Source organism: Cololabis saira, chromosome 21, assembly GCF_033807715.1.
Source record: "Cololabis saira isolate AMF1-May2022 chromosome 21, fColSai1.1, whole genome shotgun sequence".
Classification (NCBI taxonomy): Eukaryota; Metazoa; Chordata; class Actinopteri; order Beloniformes; family Belonidae; genus Cololabis; species Cololabis saira.
In genome coordinates, this window is record NC_084607.1 from 21,435,638 (window position 1) to 21,459,462 (window position 23,825).

Consider the following 23,825-nt stretch of genomic DNA (forward strand, 5'->3'; position numbering starts at 1 on the left):
TATAATTTTGAAATAAGAATTTTATGATCAATGGTGTCAAACGCTTTTTTTAAATCAATAAAAACCCCAATTGTGTGTTTCTTGCTATCTATTGCTGTAGTAATTTCTTCTATTAAATTCATTAAAGCAAAGGTTGTGGACTGATTTTTTCGAAAACAAAATTGATTATCACTTAACAGTTTATTTTTTTCAATAAAATAATCAAGTTTTGTTACAAACAACTTCTCCAACACTTTAGAAAATTGTGTCCTGAAGTCTCGAAGAAACAAATGCATGGACTGATATTTCTGCATCCCTCTGAGTTAGGATTTTCCTTATTTTTACAATATTATGTTAAATGTCTGAGTCAGTTGTCAGGAGTTTGCACACCTGGAGTCCAATTAATGAAATGAGTTTGGAGGTGTGGTTTAAAGTTATTTTTATTGATAAACAGTACAAAAACATTTTATGTGTATTTCTTCATATGAAGTATCTGCTGAAGTGAACCATCTCTCACAAAAGTAAGCTCTGAAGACAATCAAGAGTAGTCGATATGCTGAAGGCTGGAACATAATAAAAGGTATTCCCAAAGTGGGTAGGCAATACATCAGTTCACGGTTAGACAATTTATGTATCGATGGAAACATTTATCAGCCATGGTGACTCAAAAAGCATTAAACAGAATCTCATGTGATGTCAACAAGAATCCACTAACAGTTACATGCTTGAAGACATCGCTGGGACTGGCAAACTCATCCTTTAAGTCCTTGAAGTCCTTTAAGTCCTTGAACAGGCACATTTTCCATTTCATAACACCACAGAGGAGAAAATAACAATATTACTACACTCCTGTTTCTTAAAGAACACCTTAGCAACCCACAATAATATGGGGAATTTTTTTATGGACAGATGAAATTAAAGTTGAATTGCTTGGTAAGAACACTTAACACCATGCAGTAAAAAGCACACAACTTGTCAACACCAAAACATCATCATAGCGGTGAGGCATGGTGGCGGGGGCATCATGATTTGCTTTGCTGGTTCAGAGCCTGGAGGCAATGATGTTTGAATACATTTGAAACAGATATTTATTCTTATTGTTGGGGAAATTAAGTTTGGTGATGCAGCAGAGAAATGACACTAAGCATGTAAAACTCACCACAGGATGTCTTCAAAAAAGAAAATCCGCCTCTTGGCAGCAGCTCAGAGATCAGACTTTATAACCCACAGAAATACAAGAGTGCTGCTCACACCATATACGGTACTAATGTAGGTGGGCTGTAGCAGGTCTGTACAGAGGAATAATCCTCCTGACGCTTGTAGAGATCTGATCCAGAGCGGCTGAAAGTGCTTATTGAAGTCAGCTTTTAATTGCATCATTGTTAATGAAAAAGAAGATGCATATAATAACAATTTTTTGTGTGTCACCTGGTTAAGCGCATATGTTTCAGTCTGTTATCCAACACCACCTTTACTTTTATATTAATGCAGAAACCCTAACGGTAAAAGGTTCTCAAATTTCCCATCTTATTGTACCTGGACAGGTAAACTTTTACATTCTTAGTATTTAGGTGAGAGTCTGAGTATCTGCCAGCAGAAGAACTCCTGGATAAGACCACCGTTTATATCAGAGGTGAACAGTGGTGGACAGTAACGGAGTAAATTTACTTGAGTACTGTACTTAAGTGCATATCCAGAGGATTTGTACTTTACTTGAGTATTAGATTTCTTTGGTACTTACTCTTACTTGAATACATTTCCAAGACAAATATTTTTACTTTTACTCGAGTAAATTTCTAGGAAGGCTGAAAAGTACTCGTTACTTTCAGGTCTGCTCTTTTTTCTTCTTCCCTAAAATCCTATTGGACACAAGCTGTTTTTGTCAAAGGAGGAGACCTATCACAGTGCACGCTCTCCACTGGGATGTACGTAAAGCGGAAATACGTCAAGCCTCCTCAAAACGATACCGCCAAAGTAGCCTGCGTTTGTCAAGACGGAGCCGCAACAAGTCAAGACATACCGCAACAATGGCTACGCCTGCGTCAGGAGAAGAAAGCCAATCCAATGAGTCGTCTGAGTCTGATAATGAGCCGGACTCGGAGCAGGGACTTTCACAAAATCCTTGGCCGTATCTTAACTCAATGTTTGAGTTCGACCGAGTAAAAAACGAGGGCACAGAAAAACCACAGACATTTACAACTTAAACTATACAACTATAGTAATTTACTGATGTGGAAAATAAGAAATTTACTCTTACTCTTACTCTTACTTAAAGTAAATTTAAAAGCATTTACTTTTGGATACTTAAGTACATTTAAAAGCAAGTACTTTTCTACTCTTACTCGAGTAATATTTTGACTGAGCTACTTTTACTTGTAACGGAGTAAATTTTGACCAGTAGTATTTGTACCTTACTCAAGTACTGGGGTTGAGTACTCTGTCCAACTCTGGAGGTGAGTAAATAACAGCAGATTTTCACCACACCTTTGAGACAGTGAGTGCCCAGGTGGATGAAAATGTGCCCCCATGTTGCCTGCCATGTGAAAGGAGAGAAGCAGCTGTCTAAATCAGCTGATGCGCTCTGCCAGACAGATGGACAACAGCAAAACTTGCATAAGGATTTGTTGCTGTTTTCTCCCCTATTTTTAAACCCAATTTCTACAGTAAAATACGGAGTCAAAAAGTTGAATGAAAGATGACTCTTTTATTTGCTTGTGTCTTGGCTTGGCTTGTGTTACAATATTTGAAACTGCGAATCAAGTGACACTTACCTTCAATAATTAATCTGCCGCTGAATAAATGATTGAGGTAGACCCGGTCGGAAAACATCACAGGCTCCTGTTTTCAGCCAATCAGAGCACGAGGTCCCGCCCCCTCGCTGAGATTCAGCCAATCAGAGCCGCGCTCCCTCCATTTCCTGTTGTGGAGTCGGAGTTGGACGGGGCAACGCTCTGCTCCACGATGTGAATTAAAACCTGCGGCGTGCATGAATGACTTTACTTTTATTCATCCGCAGAGGTGATGCTCTTGTCTGAGCTGCACGCGTAAGTAAATGTGATGCGTTTTAACATTATTATTCGCGAGGTCATCCGAATCCCGCTGGTTCCATGAGATGTAAATAGCTTTAAGCCGACTTTGCGGCATTTCGGTCTACTACCTGAATGTGTCAGCTTTATGCATGTGCCTGAGAGGACAAACATCCTCCTGTTGTTGCTTAACTCGCGTGTAAATGCTTGCCAGAACGGGCCAGGGAGGTGGCACATGCGGCTGTTGCACCTGATGTCATGACGCGTGTGTTGGTTTGACCAGAGAGACGCGCAGAGGACCTAATATCCAGGTACGCTCCTGTTGGACCTTGTTTTCTTACGTGAGAGTGTGTGAGAGTTGAGTGGCTACTGCGTCCACTGCAGTCTGTGAACCTCTGCAAGTTCACCTGCAGTCTCACTACAGTTTTGGCACATTCATTTTCTGTAGGCTACGCCCACCATTTATTTGTATTAAAAGTGAGTATTGCGTAATTTGCGTTAAAAAAAGACATAAGGGCCTCTACGGTGTACGGAAAAGGTTAGCTTTGCCATGACTGTCAGTGATGTAGAGGATTAGTGTCAGTCGATAAAGCAACTGTCAAGCCGCCCAGCAAAAATAAAAGCAGAACTTCCGGTCAGGAACTTCAAAATACAACTGTTTTTCTGTGTTTCTCATGTCAATTTAAGATAAAAAAAAAGAGAATATATATATATATATATATATATATATATATATATATATATATATATATATATATATCACAGACAGAAAGAAATACAGACAGACCATTTCTTTTGTATTTATTTAACCCTTTTAATACATGGGGACCAATCAGAAACTGAGTGGTAATTTACCATTACCTAAACATGAACTCCTGATTGATTTTTAGATTTTTTTTAATTCCTAATGACAAGCTAATGGAAAGTTAATTATGAAATAAGTCATCAAATGAATCTATGCTGCAAAAGATGAGACGCAGTTTGCAGTCGGTTTCCTCTCCTGGAGACGGCTACAAATCATGTTATGTGAATAACCGCTGATAAATGAGTTTTACTTATCGAAAATAATGATAAAAGGGAGAAATGTGTGGATTCAGATAATCGCCTAAGGGGATGTACATAAATAGGAAACTGTATGTTTGTGGTGGATCAGGCCGTGACTCGTGTCCCAGCAGCACTAGCTTTTGGCTTCTTAAAGGATATTGCAATTTGTTCTCTCACTCATCAATATCTAATATATGGTTATGCATGGAGAATAATCAGGAAAGCATTCATATGTGGCAGCTATGGAGTTCCTTAGACAGGCAATGAGAGTGACATTTTGTTTCTACTTGCGCATTTCTATAAGGTTCATTCCAAATATATCTTATTGTCTGAGAAAGTTTCAGGTTTTTCAGAAGGAAATGACACAAAAAACAAACCCTAAGTTCAAATAGAACTTTGAAAAGCAAAACAATTGTTATTCCAAACTGAGTCCAGGCCTAAATTGACAGAAACCGTTTGGAGATGGAGTTTAAATGTGCTACTTTGAAAAGGAGCTTGAACACACAGCAGTGAAAGAGAAGCAGGTGCAGAAGCTTTGACATGACGACAGGAAATATCACAGGCTTGTCTTTACTGCTGGTCCTTCTACAAACAGTAATATTGTGTTGTTTATTCCAGAGTTGGAAAGCTTTTTGTCATTGTTGTTGGTGAGTTGTAACCTTGAACATTTCTTGACATTATGTACTTACAGTGCCTTGCGAAAGTATTTGGCCCCCTTGAACTTTGTGACCTTTTGCCACATTTTAGGCTTCAAACATAAAGATATAAGACTGCAATTTGTTGTGAAGAATCAACAACAAGTGGGATACAATCATGAAGTGTAATGAAATGTATTGGATATTTCAAACTTTTTTAACAAATAAAAAACTGAAAAAGTGGCCGTGCAAAATTATTCAGCCCCTTTACTTTCAGTGCAGCAAACTCTGTCCAGAAGTTCAGTGAGGATCTCTGAATGATCCAGTGTTGACCTAAATGACTAATGATGATAAATGGAATCCACCAGTGTGTAATCACGTCTCCGTATAAATGCACCTGCACTGTGATCGTCTCAGAGGTCCGTTTAAAGCGCAGAGAGCATCATGAAGAACAAGGAACACACCAGGCAGGTCCGAGATATTGTTGTGGAGAAGTTTAAAGCTGGATTTGGATATGAAATATTTCCCAAGCTTTTAAACATCCCAAAGAGCACTGTGCAAGCGATAATATTGAAATGGAAGGAGTATCAGACCACTGCAAATCTACCAAGACCTGGCCGTCCCTCTACACTTTCAGCTCATCCTAGGAGAAGACTGATCAGAGATGCAGCCAAGAGGCCCATGATCACTCTGGATGAACTGCAGAGGTCAGAGGTCAGAGGTCAGAGGTCACCTACAGCTGAGGTGGGAGACTCTGTCCATACGACAACAATCAGTCGTATAATGCACAATTCTGGCCTTTATGGAAGAGTGGCAAGAAGACAGCCATTTCTTAAAGATATCCATACAAAGTGTCGTTTAAAGTTTGCCACAAGCCACCTGGGAGACACACCCAACGTGTGGAAGAAGGTGCTCTGGTCAGATCAGACCAAAATCTAACTTTTTGGCAACAATGCAAGACGTTATGTTTGGCGTAAAAGCAACACAGCTCATCACCTTCAACACACCATCCCCACTGTCAAACATGGTGGTGGCAGCATCATGGTTTGGGCCTGCTTTTCTTCAGCAGGGACAGGGAAGATGGTTAAAAATGATGGGAAGATGGATGGAGCCAAATACAGGACCATTCTGGAAGAAAACCTGATGGAGTCTGCAAAAGACCTGAGACTGGGACGGAGATTTGTCTTCCAACAAGACAATGATCCAAAACATAAAGCAAAATCTACAATGGAATGGTTCACAAAAAAACATATCCAGGTGTTAGAATTGCCAAGTCAAAGTCCAGACCTGAATCCAATCGAGAATTTGTGGAAAGAACTGAAAACTGCTGTTCACAAACGCTCTCCATCCAACCTTACTGAGCTCGAGCTGTTTTGCAAGGAGGAATGGGCAAAAAGTTCAGTCTCTCGATGTGCAAAACTGATAGAGACATAACCCAAGTGACTTACAGCTGTAATCGCAGCAAAAGGTGGTGCTACAAAGTATTAACTTAAGGGGGTGAATAATTTTGCAAACCCAATTTTTCAGTTTTTTATTTGTTAAAAAAGTTTGAAATATCCAATACATTTTGTTCCACTTCGTGATTGTGTCCCACTTGTTGTTGATTCTTCACAAAAAATTACAGTTTTATATCTTTGTTTAAAGCCTGAAATGTAGCAAAAGGTCACAAAGTTCAAGGGGGGCAAATACTTTCGCAAGGCACTGTATATTTCAGGGATGCCACCAGACATAAGAAGGATTAAAAATTGGTTTTATTTTTCGATATAGTGAGTAGTTCAAACTACCAGAGAAAGTCCAAATGTCACTATTAGGATTAAAAGCAAATGTACTGTAGTTCAATCTCTAGTCATTCTTTTAAAGGATATAATTAAACCTTTAGTAATAGAGTTGTTAACTCATAGCAGATAGTTTGAAAGTAACAGTTGTGTGTTTCTCTCAGGTGCCATCATGCCCATCACGCTGCTGTGGGCCGTGGATGTGTACGGCCGGGTGTACAGCGTCTCCACCGCCGGCCAGCGCTGGGTTCGCGCTGACGACCTGCTGCTGGAGCTGAAGCGCGTGTCTGCAGGGAAGGACCGCTGCTGGGGGATCGGCTGCGATCACCACGTTTACCTCAACGTAACGCCCAGTGAGACCCCCATCCGCTACCGGGAGGAGACCTATGAAAACCAGGTGAGCCCAAGCCGCCTGTCCTCGCTCTGAAGACGTAGGTGACGGATCTCGCTAAAGTCGAATCTCCATCAATGTGTGTTCTGTCTGTTCAGAGGTGGAACCCAGTAGATGGTTTCACTGACGTCCTCCTGCCCACGGACCGCTGGCCCTGGAGCGACGTGACGGGGATGAACCCCCAGCCGCTCCAGAGCTTCCAGCTGCCTTCCCGCAGCTGGGAGTGGGAGGGGGACTGGTACATGGACCAGAGCTGTGGGGGAGAACCCAGCCAGACTGGGGTGAGATGCATTTCTCTCATCTTTTTCCTGCTTTTACGTTTTTCAATATGATAAAACATACAGTTTTATATTCATGCTGCTTCTACTTTGTTGAATCTTAAGGGCTGGGAGTATGCTGTTGACTTCCCGGCCAACTTCTCTCCAGAAAAGAAGTGGAACTCGTGCGTCCGCCGTAGACGGTGGATCCGTTACAGAAGATACACGGCACAGGGTAGCTGGGCGAAGGTCTGTGGAGCCACTTTTCACTCTGTGTCCCAGTTTGATCATGTGAGGACGGCTCAGATAGTGCTGTTTCTCATCTGCAGATCCCCTTGGACCATGCGAAGAAACCCCTGCTGCCGCTCTGCGACATCAGCTGTGGGGGCTGGGAGATGAGTGACCAGTCTGGGAGGTATCCCTGCTTCTGGGGGGTGTCCCAGCAAGGACAGGTCCGTCTGCCGGGCCAACCAATTCAGCTCATGCAAAGCCCTATATAGCTTATTTTTTTAAATTATGTTCTTTTAACCTTCACGTAAGGAGTAGTTGCTACTCATGTTGAATAGACCTTATTACTCAAAGTATTACTACTAGGGTTGTCCCGATCAGGATTTTTTTAGCTCCCGATCACTTGAGTTTGAGTATCTGCCGATCCCGATTTTTCCCGATCCGATCACTTTTTTTGGCTCCCAATACATTTCCAATACTTTTTCCCGATCAGATACATTTTGGCAATGAATTTAGAAAAAAAAGAGGACTAAAACTCAAATTATCCCAAGTTTCTTTTATTGTCCATTGGAGAACAACATTCTCAGCACTGGTGCCACAAAATGTACAAACACGAAATTGTAAACTAAAACAAAAAGTTCAGAATACAGCAATGACACAAATAAATACATTTAACTTCAAAAGAGGTAGTTGAATGACAATCAGTCAAACTCAAAAACACAAGAAAATTTAAATACTTTTTGGCTTAACCTTAGTGCAACATTCTGAATGGCATGAAATGAATAGCAGCAGCTTAATGAACATGAACATATATAAAATTTCACAATTCAAACATGAAAACCATGTTAGTTTCGCTTGCTTTGTCACTTCCGCCTGCCGGTCGGAAGTGACGTTAAATGCAACGATATATAAAACAATTTAATATATATTAAACATTAATAATTAGGTATATACCGATGTTTTGAAAATGCCGTGATCGGGCCCGATCGATCGGGACAACACTAATTACTACTGTAATTTAGCAAACGCTTTTACCCAAAGCGACTTACATCAGAGACACACACACCATGGAGCAATTAGGGTTAAGGCCTTGCTCAAGGGTCCAACGTGGTTCATCTTGGTTGCGATTCTGGGGGTTGAACCTGGTCCTCCAGACCAAACCCACTCTGTAGCCACTAGACTAGCATTTCCAGGCTTTCCCCAGGCATTTTCCAACACTAAAAAAGACACTGAGTAGTGTTAATTTCCTTCACCAGCCAGATTGTGTCTTATTTTTTTAAATTATGAACTCGGATACAACAACGAGATAGAAACCGTTACAACAGTGTTATCAGTTCAGGTCACTGTTAAACCTCCGCCACTAGAGGGCAGCACAACTTCATAAAAGACATACGCTCAAAGGGAAGGTTTTTTTTTAAAACGGATTAACATTTAATCGACTTGATGTTATATTAAAACAATGACAGATGTGGCAAGAAAGAAAGTTGCATTAACATATTAAATGTCAGTATTTAATTGAAAGAATGTATTCTGGTGAATTCGTGTTTTGCTGTGCAGGTGTGGTTCAGAGAGGGCATCCACCCTCGCGTCCCCGAGGGAACCAGCTGGGAGGAGGTGGAGGTCCCTAAAGAGGTGGCTCAGCTGTCGGCGGGCCCCGGGGACCTTCTGTGGGCTTTACTGTGGGATGGGAACCTGCTGGTCCGGACCGGTCTCAGTCTGGACAGCCCCACTGGTCAGCGTTACCGCAGCACACAGTTAGACCGGAATATTCCTCAAAACCTCACACATTACACCCTTGTTTTTACCAACACAGTTCATCTTGTGGATTCTGTCATCAAAAGCAAACCCTTCCAGGGTGACTATGCAGCTGCTGCCGAGTAAAATAGGATTTCTTTAGTTTGCTATTAATACGTAAGTTCAGATGTGTAATAAAAAAACAGGTATTAAAAAGCGCCTGGTTTTGTTTTTTGCAATTCTAAACTAATTTGGCTCTAAAAGTAGCTTTCGTGTTTTAGCTTTATCAAACATTATGGCTGCTTGTTGTGATAAAAAGCACTTTTCTCTCCCCAGGCACGTCCTGGGTGGAGGTGGAGTCGCCAGGAAAAGAGATGGAGGCGCTTCACGTGGCTGTTGGAGTCAGCGTGGTCTGGGTGGTCACCAAGGACTACAAGGTGAGTCAGTGCTGCTCACAGCTGGAACGCTCTGAATAGCTCTGTCTTTCTTTCTTTTCTTTTACCGTGGCAGCATTTTCCTGAAAACCTTTCTGGCGTTTGTGTGTTCAGGTGTGGTTCAGGCGTGGTGTGAACTCGCACAACCCCTGCGGCTCTGGCTGGATAAGCATCGGCGGGGAGATGATGATGGTGGACGTAGGACTCAATGACCAGGTGACCAGATTTCGGACGCTAAAGCCTGAATTATGGTTTTATTTATTTATTTATTTATTTTTTGCACAGTGATAACACAATAATTTTTTTTTTATCATACAAGGACAAATAATTTGTGCAGGAGAGGAAAAGAAGCCCGAAGGGCTTATAAAAAATCCTCCCCTCAATACAAAATCACCAAAACAAATCAGTCAATAGCAAAAGAATAGAAAGGAAAAAAGAAAAGGTAAAAGAAACAAAGAAAAATACAATAAGTACACAACAAAAATATCCATGAAATGGCAATTTCATTTCAGTAAGAATAGCCTGATTAATTTTGTCTAAATAAAAGATACCCCACCAAGCTGGGTTCTGCGTCAAACCAACGCAGAGCACACGCCGTCACCGTGACGCCGTCGTGAACCCTTCGGACTTCTCCGTCACTCCATTTCGCCGCGGTGGAATACCCCCCGCATCCGCTAATTCGCAATCTTTTCCTGAATGGTTTATCCGACTTTTTCCGGTCACAGTGAATAGAAGAGATAAGGATAAGATAAGAAATATTGTGCAAAAAACCAAAACAAAAAAAATCACACATACACGAAGAAAAGAGCGCTGAAAGTTCACGACTGATTCAAACCGGAAATGCATTGCTACCAAGCGAACCAATCACAGCCCTCTCCGTCTGCGTTTGGTCTGCGTCGCCTCGACGCGTAGTTACAATTTTCGGGAGATACGCGTCGACGCGTACCACACGCCGTAGGCACGGCGTCGTTTTGACGCAGAACCATAACTCAAGCTTAATTTTACCGAAACCCAAACAGGTGATCGGTCGTTGCATGGGGTGGGTTTTTATCTCAAGCATGTGCTTTACGTGGGGTCCAGCAACAGTACTACTGGTTTGATGAAAATGATCAAAGTAATCTTTAAGGAAGAAAAATACACCTGATTTAATTCAATGCCACTAATACAAAATTAAGAAAAAACTACTTTTTTTTTTCTACATACAATACGTTTCACTGTAGTTTTGTAACGATGAAGGCCTGAGAAGCTTCTCTGTGCCCGGCTGCTGCCTCGCCTCGCCCTCTGTATGGATCTGGTTTCAGGACAGGCCAGATCAGGGCTGGGGAGCGAGGGAGAAAGACTTTGCTAGCGCTGCAAACCTCCATCTCACACCTCCTCCTCTGTCTCTCCCCCTCCCCCTCCATCCAGCCCTTCCATCTCCAACCTCAGCTCATGTTGAGTGCTGCCCCGCGACTGCCCTGTAACACGAGTAAGGTGTGCCGCTCCAGCCAATGCCCCGGCCCCGGCACCTCAGGCCCGGCCTTATATATCACCGGACTGTATTCCCTCCAGCCCGACATATGGGAGACTCCCTAATTAGAAGCTGGCCAAGGCGTCATCACCGTATCCCATATTTCATACTTCCCTGTTACTGCTATGGGTATGGCTTACGTCAGTCCGGGGAGCCAGCGTTATAGTATATGGCCTTATAAAGTAACAGCTGCCTGTTTGGGCCTCGGATGGGACGTTGAAGAGTAAATAAAAGATCTTTCATATTTAATAGTTTGTTTTTCGTGCCACTTTGTGTGATTTGTCTCCGGTGATGTCGTGAAAATGACCTCGGTACAGCGGTGCTCATGACGCTTCACCGTAGTGCTGGCCGGTATACCGGTTCATACCCAATACCGGTGTTTATTTTTCTTATGATATGAATTTTTCATATACCGTAATACCGGTGAGTATGTACAGTAGCGCACACAACGTTGGGAATGCGGCGCGGCGCTACGTTCCGCCGCGCCGCGGAATGTAGCGCCGCTGGACACTGTTTGTGAGGGGACTGTTTAGCAGTAGTGATGCACCGATTGTTCAGCCGAAAATGGCAAAAAAAACACTTTCGGTGTTCGGTGGAATAAGTGGGAAAAAAACCGAACAATTAATAACGGCGTTGTAATATAAGGAAATAGACTTGCCGCTCCCGTACCAGTTGCGCACCACAAACATAAATCGTTGGCCAACCAAAAAGTAACCACATAAGAATTTAACCTAATATTCACCAGGAGGTGGAACCAAAACAACATAATGCTGGGAAATTAAAAAATGTTCAGTTTTTTATGTTCAATAAATATTTTCTACCTTGTAATTTTGTAAAAGATCAGTCAGACAACACTTAAAGTCTTTAAGTGTTGTCTGACTGATTCTCTCACTTCATTAGAATCATAAGTGCCGCCACCTCATTGTAAACGGCATCATGTTGTGAGGCCATGCAAACCTGTATTTATACTAGTGTGGACATTAATGTTTTTCTACAATATTTCCTCATGACAGTAAAATAGGCCATTCTAAGCCAATTTACTGCAGCAATTCCTTTCCAAATCATTAGAAAATGTGGTTAACACCCAGTTGTGCATGAAAAAAAAAAATACCGTGATATACCGCGAAACCGATATAATTTTGAAAAATACCGTGATATAAATTTTTGGTCATACCGCCCAGCACTACTTCACCGCTCTTGCTCCATGTATGTTTGTTTAGGTGTGGGCAGTCGGGGAGGACCGGGGTTTGTACTTCAGGATGGGCGTGACGCCATCTGAACCCAGTGGAAACGGCTGGATACCCGTCGCTGCCCAGTGGGGCAGAAATAAAGAGGCACTTCCTCCCAGGTCTGATACTCCAGTCACGGTTTATTTAAACCTGCGTATCTGATTGTCCTATGTCCGCTAACGTCTTCTCTGTTTGTCTCCGTATTGTTGTAAAAGGGATGAGTGTGAGTTTAGCGGCCAGTTGACCGAAGCCTCCCAGGCGTCCGTGCTGAGCTGCACTGACTCTGACTCAGAGTTGGGTCCCGCCGACCCCCAACGCAGCCCCACGGACACCCCGGTCCTGGAGGCGGCAGCGCCCTCCGTCGTCCCCTTGGGTGCAGCCAGCCCACCCGCATCGCCCCAGGAAGCTGAAGACGCTCCCTCAGCGCCCCAGCAGGACGCCCCCAAGCCCCTCATCCGCACCAGCGACAGCTTCATCAACAGCCTCGTCTCCGACCGGGACAGAACCTCCACGCAGCCGGCCGCGCCCATCCCAGAGATGCCCCAGGAGGAGGTCGTGGACCTGACACCGGCGCCGGTCCTGCCCACCCGTCAGGCCGCAGACGTGCCGTGGATGAACGTGGACCTGGAGGGGGCGGAGGCGGCTCGGAGCGGACGGGCGCCAGGGCGTTCGTCGGGCGCGCTGGGAACCCTGGAGAACTCGCAGGGAGTCGGGGAAGAGGACGGGCCGGTGTGGGCTTGGATCTCGGGCGGCGGTTGTGACGTGGATGTGGCGTCACAGATCAGCTGGCTCAGTCCTACAGGTGCACGCACAAGCACTCGCTGGACTCACACATCAACAGGCTCGTGGAAGCATGTGAAATGATTCTCTTGGAGTTTACAAACATTTCAAAGCAAATAAGAGCACACAAAGTCCCATTTTGAGCTTGAAAACATTAGTATGGGTTCTCGCAGGTACGGACGGTGCTGTATTTCTATTTCTGAATGTCTGACTTGTCCATTTTGTCTTTCAGGTCCTCTCACCAGCTCCGTGTCGCTCACTCCGGTCCAGTCGGCCGCCTGGAGCGAGCAGGAGCAGGAACACCGAGAGGAGATCGCCAAGAAGCCGCTGGAGAGAAGCAACGTGAGACAACGTTTTTTATGTCTACTTGGCGATTGTCCTCCTGTGCGGTTGTTTTCCCGCGGTGCCGACTCCCCCTGTCTCCCTCCCCAGTCCGTGTGGGTGCGTAAAGGCCCGCTGCGCTGGTGGAGAGACTGGAAGCCGCAGCGCTGGGTCGACGCAGCCGTCGCTCTCGAGCAGTCGACCCGATGCGACGGCAGGAAGGACAGCATTTTATTCGTGTATTACACACAGTATGATGAGAAAAAGGTGGGTTACGCATCCCAAAAAAGCATGTGTGAGTCATAAAACTAAAGTAACACATATTTCTTTCTTTGTCTCAGCACCTTCATGTGTTGATCAGCGAGGTGACGGCGCTGGTGCCGCTGCTTTGGGACAGCTGCTACGCCTTCGCCGTGTACACGGCTGACAGGACCCGGCAGCGGTGGCCGCTGGTCCTGGCGGCGCCGGCGGAGAAAGATCTGCACGACTGGGTAACCATGTTTACACGAGCAGTGTTGGGACTAACGCGTTATTTAGTAACGCGTTACAGTAACGCCGTTAGTTTTGCGGTAACTAATTACTTTTTAAATTCAGTAACGCAATTACCGTTACCAAACGGTGTGTTACTCCGTTATTTCTGGCTACAGTGAAGCTTTTTTTTCCCCACACACGGAGACCAGAGGAAACGTAATGGAGGTGCATTCAAAAACATGACCGTCATGAGCCAAGAGAAGGCGAGTTTCACAACGTGGAGATTTTGCCATTACAGCAATCCCTGGTTTTTCGCAGGGGTTACGTTCCAAAAAGAACCCGTGATAAGTGAAATTCTTTTTACAATTATTATAGAAGGCTTCAAATTGCAGAGATCAGCACCGCCTCGCACGTATTCCACTGCTCTTCTGAGCCGCTGCATCCCGACTCCCGACATCCCGACTGTTTTTTCGACAGAAGAAAATAGTTATGGGTCGTTGTTGTCGCTCTTTTTTCTTCTGGGCAAAAAGATTCTTATAAACCAACAGGCTACCATTGATTATATCTGAGACTGTAATAAACGATTCATCAAAGGGTTCCGTTCCTGAACTGCTCGCTTAAGCTCTTTGGCCGTTCTCAGCTTGTTGCTAAGCAACCAACGTTATTGGCACAGGAAGTGAAGAAGCGGGGAGACTGTTTAGAAGGCAGAACACGATGCACAATGCAAATCCACACAGTACCTGCTGAAATGAAGGCTAGAGGGGTATTAGATGGGAGCATTTAAAATAATGTCTTTATTTAAAGTAACTAAAAAGTTACTTTTCATAGTAACGCATTCCTTTTTGGTCTAAGTAACTGAGTTACTTTTTAATGAAGTAACTAGTAACTTTCAGTAACTAGCACCACACTGCTGGCGAGGTTCAACCTGCTCGTCATCTCTGTCTTGTGTGTCCAGCTGCTCCTGCTGTCCGACTGCTGCTGCGAGTGTCGAGGGATCGCGGCGGCTCCGTCCAGACGGGCTCTGTGGGCCACCACTTCCAAAGGGGACGTCATGGTCCACGAGCCGTCCTTCCTCCTGGAGGCTCCCGCCCACGCCACGCCCTGCGACCACATGTGAGGCCGACACTAAGACGCGGATCCCGCCGGTGGCTTTGCTTCTCTTTGCAGTCTGTCCGCCGTACCGAACCCACATGTTCCCTGCATACTAACATATCTCAGTCTCTCTTCCGGACTCTCTTGTTTCCAGCAGCTCCGTTTGCTACGCTGTGAGCGAACGATGCTGCGTCTAACACCGGGTGCTTCCGCTGTATGATGCTGCAGGTTTTGGCGGCAGGTCCCGGGCCACCTGCGCTGCGTAGAGTCTAACAGTTTGGGGCTGGTGTGGGGCGTCGGGTGGGACGGCACCGCCTGGGTCTACAGCGGGAACTACGGACCGCTGCCCAGCCAGGGTAACGCATGTCCCATAGACTGCCAGCCATGTTCTCCCGCAGCTGTGCGCCACAGTCTCAGCCACTGAGCTGCACTTATTTGAAGTAAAAAACGTTGATAGAGCCGTTTACTTCTGATGACAGCTGATCAAAGTTAGGAATGGGTGATATTTTACCCTTCACGATAAACCGTCAAAAGAATTTGTCATCTCACGGTAAAAACGATAAATTCCCGTTGATGACGTTTTTGTGTAAAGCTGATTGAAGGAAGGAAGGAAGGAAGGAAGGAAGGAAGGAAGGAAGGAAGGAAGGAAGGAAGGAAGGAAGGAAGGAAGGAAGGAAGGAAGGAAGGAAGGAAGGAAGGAAGGAAGGAAGGAAGGAAGGAAGGAAGGAAGGAAGGAAGGAAGGAAGGAAGGAAGGAAGGAAGGAAGGAAGGAAGGAAGGAAGGAAGGAAGGAAGGAAGGAAGGAAGGAAGGAAGGAAGGAAGGAAGGAGGGAAGGAAGCCTGAAGGAAGGAAGGAAGGAAGGAGGGAAGGAAGCCTGAAGGAAGGAAGGAAGGAAGCCTGAAGGAAGGAAGGAAGGAAGGAAGCCTGAAGGAAGCCTGAAGGAAGGAAGGAAGGAAGCCTGAAGGAAGGAAGGAAGGAAGCCTGAAGGAAGGAAGCCTGAAGGAAGGAAGGAAGGAAGCCTGAAGGAAGGAAGGAAGGAAGGAAGCCTGAAGGAAGCCTGAAGGAAGGAAGGAAGGAAGCCTGAAGGAAGCCTGAAGGAAGCCTGAAGGAAGCCTGAAGGAAGGAAGGAAGGAAGGAAGGAAGCCTGAAGGAAGCCTGAAGGAAGCCTGAAGGAAGCCTGAAGGAAGGAAGGAAGGAAGGAAGGAAGGAAGGAAGGAAGCCTGAAGGAAGGAAGGAAGGAAGGAAGGAAGGAAGGAAGCCTGAAGGAAGGAAGGAAGGAAGCCTGAAGGAAGGAAGGAAGGAAGCCTGAAGGAAGGAAGGAAGGAAGGAAGCCTGAAGGAAGGAAGGAAGGAGGGAAGGAAGCCTGAAGGAAGGAGGGAAGGAAGGAAGGAAGGAAGGAAGGAAGGAAGGAAGGAAGGAAGGAAGGAAGGAAGGAAGGAAGGAAGGAAGGAAGGAAGGAAGGAAGGAAGGAAGGAGGGAAGGAAGCCGGAAGGAAGGAAGGAAGGAAGGAAGGAAGGAAGGAAGGAAGGAAGGAGGGAAGGAAGGAAGGAAGGAAGGAGGGAAGGAAGGAAGCCTGAAGGAAGGAAGGAAGGAAGGAGGGAAGGAAGCCTGAAGGAAGGAAGGAAGGAAGGAGGGAAGGAAGCCTGAAGGAAGGAAGGAAGGAAGGAAGCCTGAAGGAAGCCTGAAGGAAGGAAGCCTGAAGGAAGGAAGGAAGGAAGCCTGAAGGAAGGAAGGAAGGAAGCCTGAAGGAAGGAAGGAAGGAAGGAAGGAAGGAGGGAAGGAAGCCTGAAGGAAGCCTGAAGGAAGCCTGAAGGAAGCCTGAAGGAAGGAAGGAAGGAAGGAAGGAAGGAAGGAAGGAAGCCTGAAGGAAGCCTGAAGGAAGCCGGAAGGAAGGAAGGAAGCCTGAAGGAAGGAAGGAAGGAAGGAAGGAAGGAAGGAAGGAAGGAAGCCTGAAGGAAGGAAGGAAGGAAGGAAGCCTGAAGGAAGGAAGGAAGGAAGGAAGCCTGAAGGAAGGAAGGAAGGAAGGAAGGAGGGAAGGAAGCCTGAAGGAAGGAGGGAAGGAAGCCTGAAGGAAGGAAGGAAGGAAGGAGGGAAGGAAGCCGGAAGGAAGGAAGGAAGGAAGGAAGGAAGGAAGGAAGGAAGGAAGGAAGGAAGGAAGGAAGGAAGGAAGGAAGGAAGGAAGGAAGGAAGGAAGGAAGGAAGGAAGGAAGGAAGGAAGGAAGGAAGGAAGGAAGGAAGGAAGGAAGCCTGAAAGAAGGAAGGAAGGAAGCCTGAAAGAAGGAAGGAAGGAAGCCTGAAAGAAGGAAGGAAGGAAGCCTGAAAGAAGGAAGGAAAGAAAGATAAATTCCCATTGATGACGTTTTTGTATTGGTATTTTTTTTTATCGTTATCGGGATAAATGCCAGAAATTATCGTGATACATTTTTTAGTCCATATCGCCCATCCCTAATCAAAGTACAAGCAGGTGCACAGCTGCTTAAGTTTCTTCCATCTGTTGCAGCTGAAATGCTTGTAGATGTCCACACACTCGTCTACTCATGTTGACATTCATCTGTGTGCCTCCTGCAGAAGACGCCGCTCAGACGCAGCAGCAGACGGACGTCAGGAGCGTACAGCTATACGAGAATCAAAGATGGAACCCCATGACTGGATATACTGACAAGTAAGACCCCCGTCATCTCTGTCAGAGTCGGCCATGCCGTCACCTCGCCGTGCTCCAGAGGAATATTCTCTGTCTTCCATGGCTCGCTGCTCCAGAGGACTCCCCACAGACCGGCCCATGTGGAGCGACGAGAGCGGGCTGAAGGAGTGCACCAAAGGGAACACCCACCCGCCGTCTCCTCAGTGGTCCTGGGTAGGTGGTAGGACTGGGCAATATATCCAGATTTTAATATATATCGATATATTTTCAAACGCGATATGGTACGAGACAATATCGTTTATATAGATTTATTTTTTATTTTTTTTATTTTTTTTTTTTAACATTTTTTTTATGATTTTGATATAGCTTATTTTGTGAAAAATTGACCTGAATGTTTTATTTGAGATTTGCACAAATGTTTTGTTATTTGCACAACTGTCAACCTCAGTGGAAAAGTCTGCCTGTTACTGTCTACACTGTATTAATTGCACAGTGTATTTTAATGTAATTGTTATGAAGGAAAGGGATATTTGTTTTATTTTATTCAAGAAGCATTTTTATTCTATATATGCAGGCAGTTTATTTTTATTTCATTTGTTTTATACATTTTGATATTGTGCAGACCTCTGTTAATAAAGGAACCTGTGTGACATTTGGCACGAGGCTTTGTATTAAAACTGACTGTTTTTTTTAAGGGTTTGCCTCAGAAAAAATGAAGCTAACAGAGATGCTATGCTATAATGCTTTGGGGGAAACCCCAATTATGGCACAGAAAAAATATCGATATATATCGAGTATCGCCATTCAGCTAGAAAATATCGAGATATGACTTTTGGTCCATATCGCCCAGCCCTAGTAGGTGGAGGCAGAAATGGTGGGTTTTGGTTTCCTTGTGCCATTTCCTGACGTCGACTGCGTTTGTTTTAGGTGTCGGATTGGGTTGTGGACGCTGGTATCCCAGGGGGTGCAGACAATGAGGGTTGGCAGTACGCTGCAGACTTCCCCACGTACGTCATTTCTTTCTAAAACCTGCACGTTCCAATGAGAGTAAAGCAGTTTGGGTGACTCTTCCCTTCCCCTTCCAGGACGTTTCACGGCCACAAGACTCTGAAGGACTTTGTGAGGCGCAGGAGATGGACGAGGTAGACGCTCACGCCTTTGCCGTTTGTAACCCAGTGATTCAGCCTCGTAACGACAGCTTGTCCTGCGTGCAGGAAGTGTAAGATCTCGGTGAGAGGACCCTGGAGGCCGGTCCCGCCCATCCGCCTGAGCGACATCTCTCTGATGCCGTGTCTGGCCCAGAGCAAGATGGAGCAGGTCCCCGTGTGGGCCCTCAGTGACAAGGGAGACGTCTTGTGTCGGCTGGGAGTCACTCCTCAAAGCCCTGCGGTGAGAAGATGCTGCACATCTGCACCTTTGGCCCTCAGATATGTTCAGGGACTAGGCCTGTGTTGAAAAAAATCGATTTCCCAATTCTAAATCGATTCTCATATTAATTCCTAGAAATCGATTCATATGTCCAAAGATCGATTTTTTTTTTTTTTTTTTTTTTTTTTAATTTTATTTTATTTTTTTTTGGGGGGGGGGGCTTATTTTATTTATTTATGTAATTTTTTTTTTTCATCATTACATTACATCTTTTGGTTATTTTTTTGTTTATCCCCAAAAAAAGGAATGTTTTTTTGGACACCAGAATAACTGGTGCCATGTTTTTGCCTTTAAATATGTTTAAAGGTATGAAAACATTAAAGTGTTAGGTTATAATTGCATAAATTGTCTATATTTCATTACTTTATATACTGTCTTGGGGTTACATTTGCAAAAAATGCTAAAAACCAAATGCTCAAAAATTAAAAACCAAAATAGACCGAAAATGGAACAAATAAAAACGGAATGTGGGAAAAACTAAAACAGATTTCATACGTCTCTGTTTCCTCCCTGGATCTGTTTGGTAATTCTGACCCACATGATGTTTCTGAAAGCAGTTCTATCAGCATTCTGGGAGCTGATTGGTCCTTACAGCATCATTAGCTGCCAATACTTGCTGTTTAATCTCAATATAATACTAGTAGTAATATTTTGCATAACTACAGTCATATAATTCATTCAACAGCTCAAAAAACTGTTTTAATAACACTAACCCAAATCAATATCGAATCGAATCAAATCTTGATAATCGATTCTGAATCTTAAGAATCGGAATCAAATAGATTCTTGATATTTGAATTGATCCCCAGCCCTATCAGGGACTGCAACAGGAAAGGTTTTTTTCCCCTCTTTTTCTTTTGTTAACCAGCTATAACTACTTTGTGTGACAGGGCGGCTCCTGGCTCCACGTGGGCACAGACCAGCCCTTCAAATCCATCTCCATCGGCGGAGCCAACCAGGTGTGGGCCATCGCCCGGGACGGAGCCGTGTTTTACAGAGGATCGGTGTCTCCGCAAAACCCTGCAGGTCAGTTGAAGAAGTGACGTATCTGGAAGGTAGGACGTCAAAGGAAACGACTTCCTCCTAGTGCTCTTCTCCTCCTGCAGGAGAATGCTGGTACCACATCCCCTCTCCCCCCAGACAGACCCTAAGACAGCTCTCTGTCGGACGGACGTCGGTCTTTGCAGTTGATGACAACAGTAAGTGGTATCAGATTTCATCATCTTCACGTTCAGACTCTCCTTCACTTGAAGAGCGTGTGTTGAGCAGCTGCTTGTCCTGTGGTGTCGTGCAGGTAACCTGTGGTACCGACAGGGCCTCACCCCCAGCTACCCCCAGGGCTCCGCCTGGGAGCTCATCTCTAACAACGTCACCAGAGTCTCCGCAGGACCGCTGGACCAGGTCAGTGTCTCCACCACCGTCCTGCCGTGGGTGGATGAGAACACAGTTTATGTAGCAAAACTGATGGTGATTCGCAGCTACATTAAAGGATTTCCTCCCACACCAACGTTTGCAACCCGTTGATGTGATGCAGCTCTGGTCTGGGAGCTGCTGCTTTAAACCGACCAGTTCCATATGCATTCTCGTCCAAATCAGGTTCTTGTTAAAGAAAACAAGGGACCTCTTTTGGGCGAGGAAGTGGAGCTGAATGATACTGGAAGCTGATTGGAAAAGAAGTTGTAACTTTTTAAAGGTTTATGTGAAAGGATTTATTATCAGAGGGATCAGTAGACGTAGAAGGATGGGTTTTTTTTACAAAACAGTGATACAACCAATAAAAGCCATGGAGTTGGAGTTAAACTAGTGTCTCTGGTTTCCTCAGGTTTGGATCATTGCAGATAAAGTTCCTGGTTTCCCCTCTGAGAGTCCTGGAGCTGTCTGCCACCGGCTCGGTGTGGGACCCATGCAGCCCAAGGGCCAGTCCTGGGACTACGGTATAGGGGTCAGTTCCTCACTTTTACCTTCCTCACTTGTTTTTCATGTTCCATCCATCCATCCATCCAGTTTATCCTATTCACAAAATGAATGGAGCTTATGCAATGTTATGGATTTTATTGAAGATTAAACCTAATTGAAGTTCAGCTGTAATGCTTAGTTGTATTTCACCCTTTTGCATCGACTACTGTAATTCCTTGTTGGTCGGCCTTCCTGCATGCTCAGTTAAACCTCTGCAGATGATCCAGAATGCAGCAGCACGTCTGGTCTTCAACCAGCCCAAGAGAGCTCATGTCAATTACCCAAACAGCTCCTGCCTACCTTCACTCCTTCATCCACAGCTACACTCCCTTTCTAAAGCTCTGCTCAGCCAGTGAAAGACGCCTGGTGCTTCCACCACGAAGTGGTGTGAAATCAGTAGCCAGACTCTTTTCCTCTGTTGTTCCCCGATGGTGGAATCACCTACCAAACTGTCCGATCCGCAGGGTCCGTAACTACTTTTAAGAGCAAGCTAAAGACTCTCTAAGGAGCATTTCTGCATCTAGTAAAGGTCTCTGCTCATCAGAATGAGTTAGAAAACATCTCCAGCTCTTAGGATGACTTCAGCACTGAGAAAGCTGGACTTATGGACTTATGACAAGATGATCGTATGATTGTGAATTTAAGACTTAGTTTTGCTGAATAAAGCAACTGTTGTAGCATGGGAAGGGAACAAAAACAAATCCTCCAGCATTAGCATGGCAGCCACTTGTCCACTTATCCAGCTGGATCCTCCTATGTGATGACTTGCTTGTGCTGTTCTCTCAGATGTAAGTCCCTTTGGATAAGAGCGTCTGCTAAATGATATTAGTAGTGAGTACTGACTTGATCCAGTCACAGGTGTTAATGGTGTGTGAGGAAGTTGCTTTAAGCTGAAGGGCGCTGAAGTTTTTATGGCTCATGATGGAGAGATAAGTGGATTACACTAAATTCTGGATGCCATCATTCAGAAAAAAAAAAAAAAAATAGAAAGTCGGCATCAACTCTGTCTTTCATCCTTGTGTTTGACTTTCAGGGAGGCTGGGAGCATGTGAGTGTGAGGGGGAACTCCCTGGAGGCGGCTCGGGGCCCCCACCCTCCTCTGGCCGGCCCCCCGCGCAGCCCGGCCCCCCAGCGACCGCCGGCTCAGCTCAACGGAAGCGCTGTGTGTGTTTAGCATCCTCCCGTGTTCTCCTCCTCCTGTCCTGTTTGTGCCTGGATCTGCATTCCTTCTCGGACCGTTCCCGAGTCCCCTCACATAAAGGGACTGCACAATCCTGGAGTTGGGACTGCGTCGTGGGTTGGATTTGACCAATGGATGGATGGACGTCGTGGCCGGGTTAGTTGCCAGGCTAAGAAGAAGCATTTCAGTATTCATCGGAGACGGAGCAAGAAATGATGACTGATGGGACGTTTGTTTGAGGAGAAGTGTTTGCTTTTACTAGGCTTCGACTGCCGGGCATCACAGGGTGGAGCAATGGCTTTTTATTCATTTAAACAGCATCCTGTGAAAAACCCAAGAAGGCGAGAGAGCAGTGAAGGACTAAAGGTCAGGCTACCAAATGAACTTCACACACAAGTTCCCTGTTACCTAAAACCCGTTGGTTTGTTCTGGTTTTGTTCCTGTTTGATTTGCATGTAAATTCACATCTTTATTTAATTATTTATCATGCGTTTGTCAATGTGTGTTCCTCCATTTACGCCAGCCTGTTACATGTTTATGATGTAGTGTTTACTTTTTTGTTTTTTTTCCTCCCATATTCCATTCAACCTGGCTTCCGAGGGCTTTTTCAAGATAAAACTTTGAGATATCAACACTGTACAAAACATGTTGCGCTTGACCATCAAATACCTCTCCGTCTTCCTGCAATAAGAAAGCAAAAGAGAAACTCTTTGTGTTAGTATCCACCCCATCAGCAGCACTGCAGCGATGGCGACTGTTGACCCGTGACCGCCGCCACGACCGCACCCTCACCAAGGTATTGAAATGCTAAATAAAAGTCTGAAAATACTAGCTTGTTATACCTTCTGATATTATTGGTTAATTTATTAAATGTAAAACTATCTTGGTCAGTACTTTCAATGTATCCTACAGATTGTTGGGAAGTCGTTCAATCTCTGTTTTCAGCAGATTGGAGGATTTCGCTTCTCGTGGTCTGAAAGTGACCAGTTGCCTTTTAGCAAACAGCAACTCATGCAGCTTTAAATGAGGATATGGCTTTTGTCTGGCCGCTGCACGGTTCTCCCACCGCCACCAACAAACTCGGGATTGCAGTCAGCGTGACGTGTCTTGTTGGGTTCTGGTCTCTGCAAAGCCCTTTATCCCTGATTCTCCAATCTGGCTGAGACCTAGGAACTCTGCTGGAGAATCCAAACTCATGTTTGAATATAATATCCTTAAATGTTTCCTCAGATCTGTGGGTTCGACTTGGTTTTTAGTCAGACTTTATTCAGCTGTTAAAGCACCACTGATCCAGTAGAAGTACAGGATCTAAACTGAGGGGATCAAAGATCATCTGGATACTTATGCAAATAGATCATTATCATTGTATTTTTAAGGTTAAGAAAAAGTGGAAATCCGTTTTCCATCTAGGCTTATTGGGATTTTTTTAATGTTATATTTGAAACAAAGATGTGGGGGAAAAAACAGCCTGAAAACTGCCTCACCAATACTGGTTTTCTTTATTCAAACTACAATGAACTGAATACACAAACTTAAATCAGCAAAGATGTAAGCTTTGTGCTCGCTGGCTTTGATTTTTGCCTCACAGCATTTGTTAGCTTCATAACACTGAGCATGCGCACATCCTAATCTTGACTTGATGTTGCCGTTTTAAGTGTGAATTCTGTGCCATCTTGTAACTGAATATGCTGCTGCATGAGCTCCGTCATCCAGG

At 44.8% G+C, this 23,825-nt stretch overlaps 1 protein-coding gene across 3 annotated transcripts; it reads left to right on the forward strand.

Moving 5' to 3' along the window:
* The first annotated feature begins 2,902 nt into the window (after positions 1–2,902).
* Positions 2,903–22,957, forward strand: tecpr1b (tectonin beta-propeller repeat containing 1b). Of its 3 annotated transcripts, XM_061712615.1 has the most exons (26): positions 2,903–3,023; positions 3,220–3,316; positions 6,624–6,856; positions 6,949–7,131; positions 7,234–7,356; positions 7,437–7,559; positions 8,893–9,067; positions 9,406–9,506; positions 9,618–9,719; positions 12,234–12,361; positions 12,458–13,044; positions 13,255–13,364; positions 13,455–13,610; positions 13,685–13,834; positions 14,770–14,927; positions 15,135–15,262; positions 17,475–17,568; positions 17,664–17,760; positions 18,475–18,554; positions 18,633–18,689; positions 18,762–18,936; positions 19,866–20,001; positions 20,082–20,174; positions 20,270–20,376; positions 20,798–20,917; positions 21,965–22,957. In XM_061712615.1, the coding sequence occupies exons 3-26, from the start codon at positions 6,632–6,634 to the stop codon at positions 22,103–22,105; spliced, it is 3,549 nt and encodes a 1,182-aa protein (XP_061568599.1). In that variant the 5' UTR covers positions 2,903–3,023; positions 3,220–3,316; positions 6,624–6,631; the 3' UTR covers positions 22,106–22,957. The 3 variants fall into 3 exon arrangements, with proteins under 3 accessions (XP_061568599.1, XP_061568600.1, XP_061568598.1); XM_061712616.1 differs by lacking the exon at positions 3,220–3,316 and having other exon boundaries at positions 2,906–3,023; XM_061712614.1 differs by lacking the exon at positions 2,903–3,023 and having other exon boundaries at positions 3,061–3,316.
* The last annotated feature ends 868 nt before the right edge of the window (positions 22,958–23,825 follow it).

Excerpts from the sequence above, each read along its gene's own strand:
- tecpr1b (XM_061712615.1), top strand. The coding sequence starts at position 6,632 with ATGCCCATCACGCTGCTGTGGGCCGTGGATGTGTACGGCCGGGTGTAC. Across the intron at positions 18,690-18,761 it reads AGGCGCAGGAGATGGACGAG|GAAGTGTAAGATCTCGGTGA; the intron begins GTAGACGCTCAC and ends TCCTGCGTGCAG. Across the intron at positions 20,002-20,081 it reads GTCTCCGCAAAACCCTGCAG|GAGAATGCTGGTACCACATC; the intron begins GTCAGTTGAAGA and ends CTCCTCCTGCAG.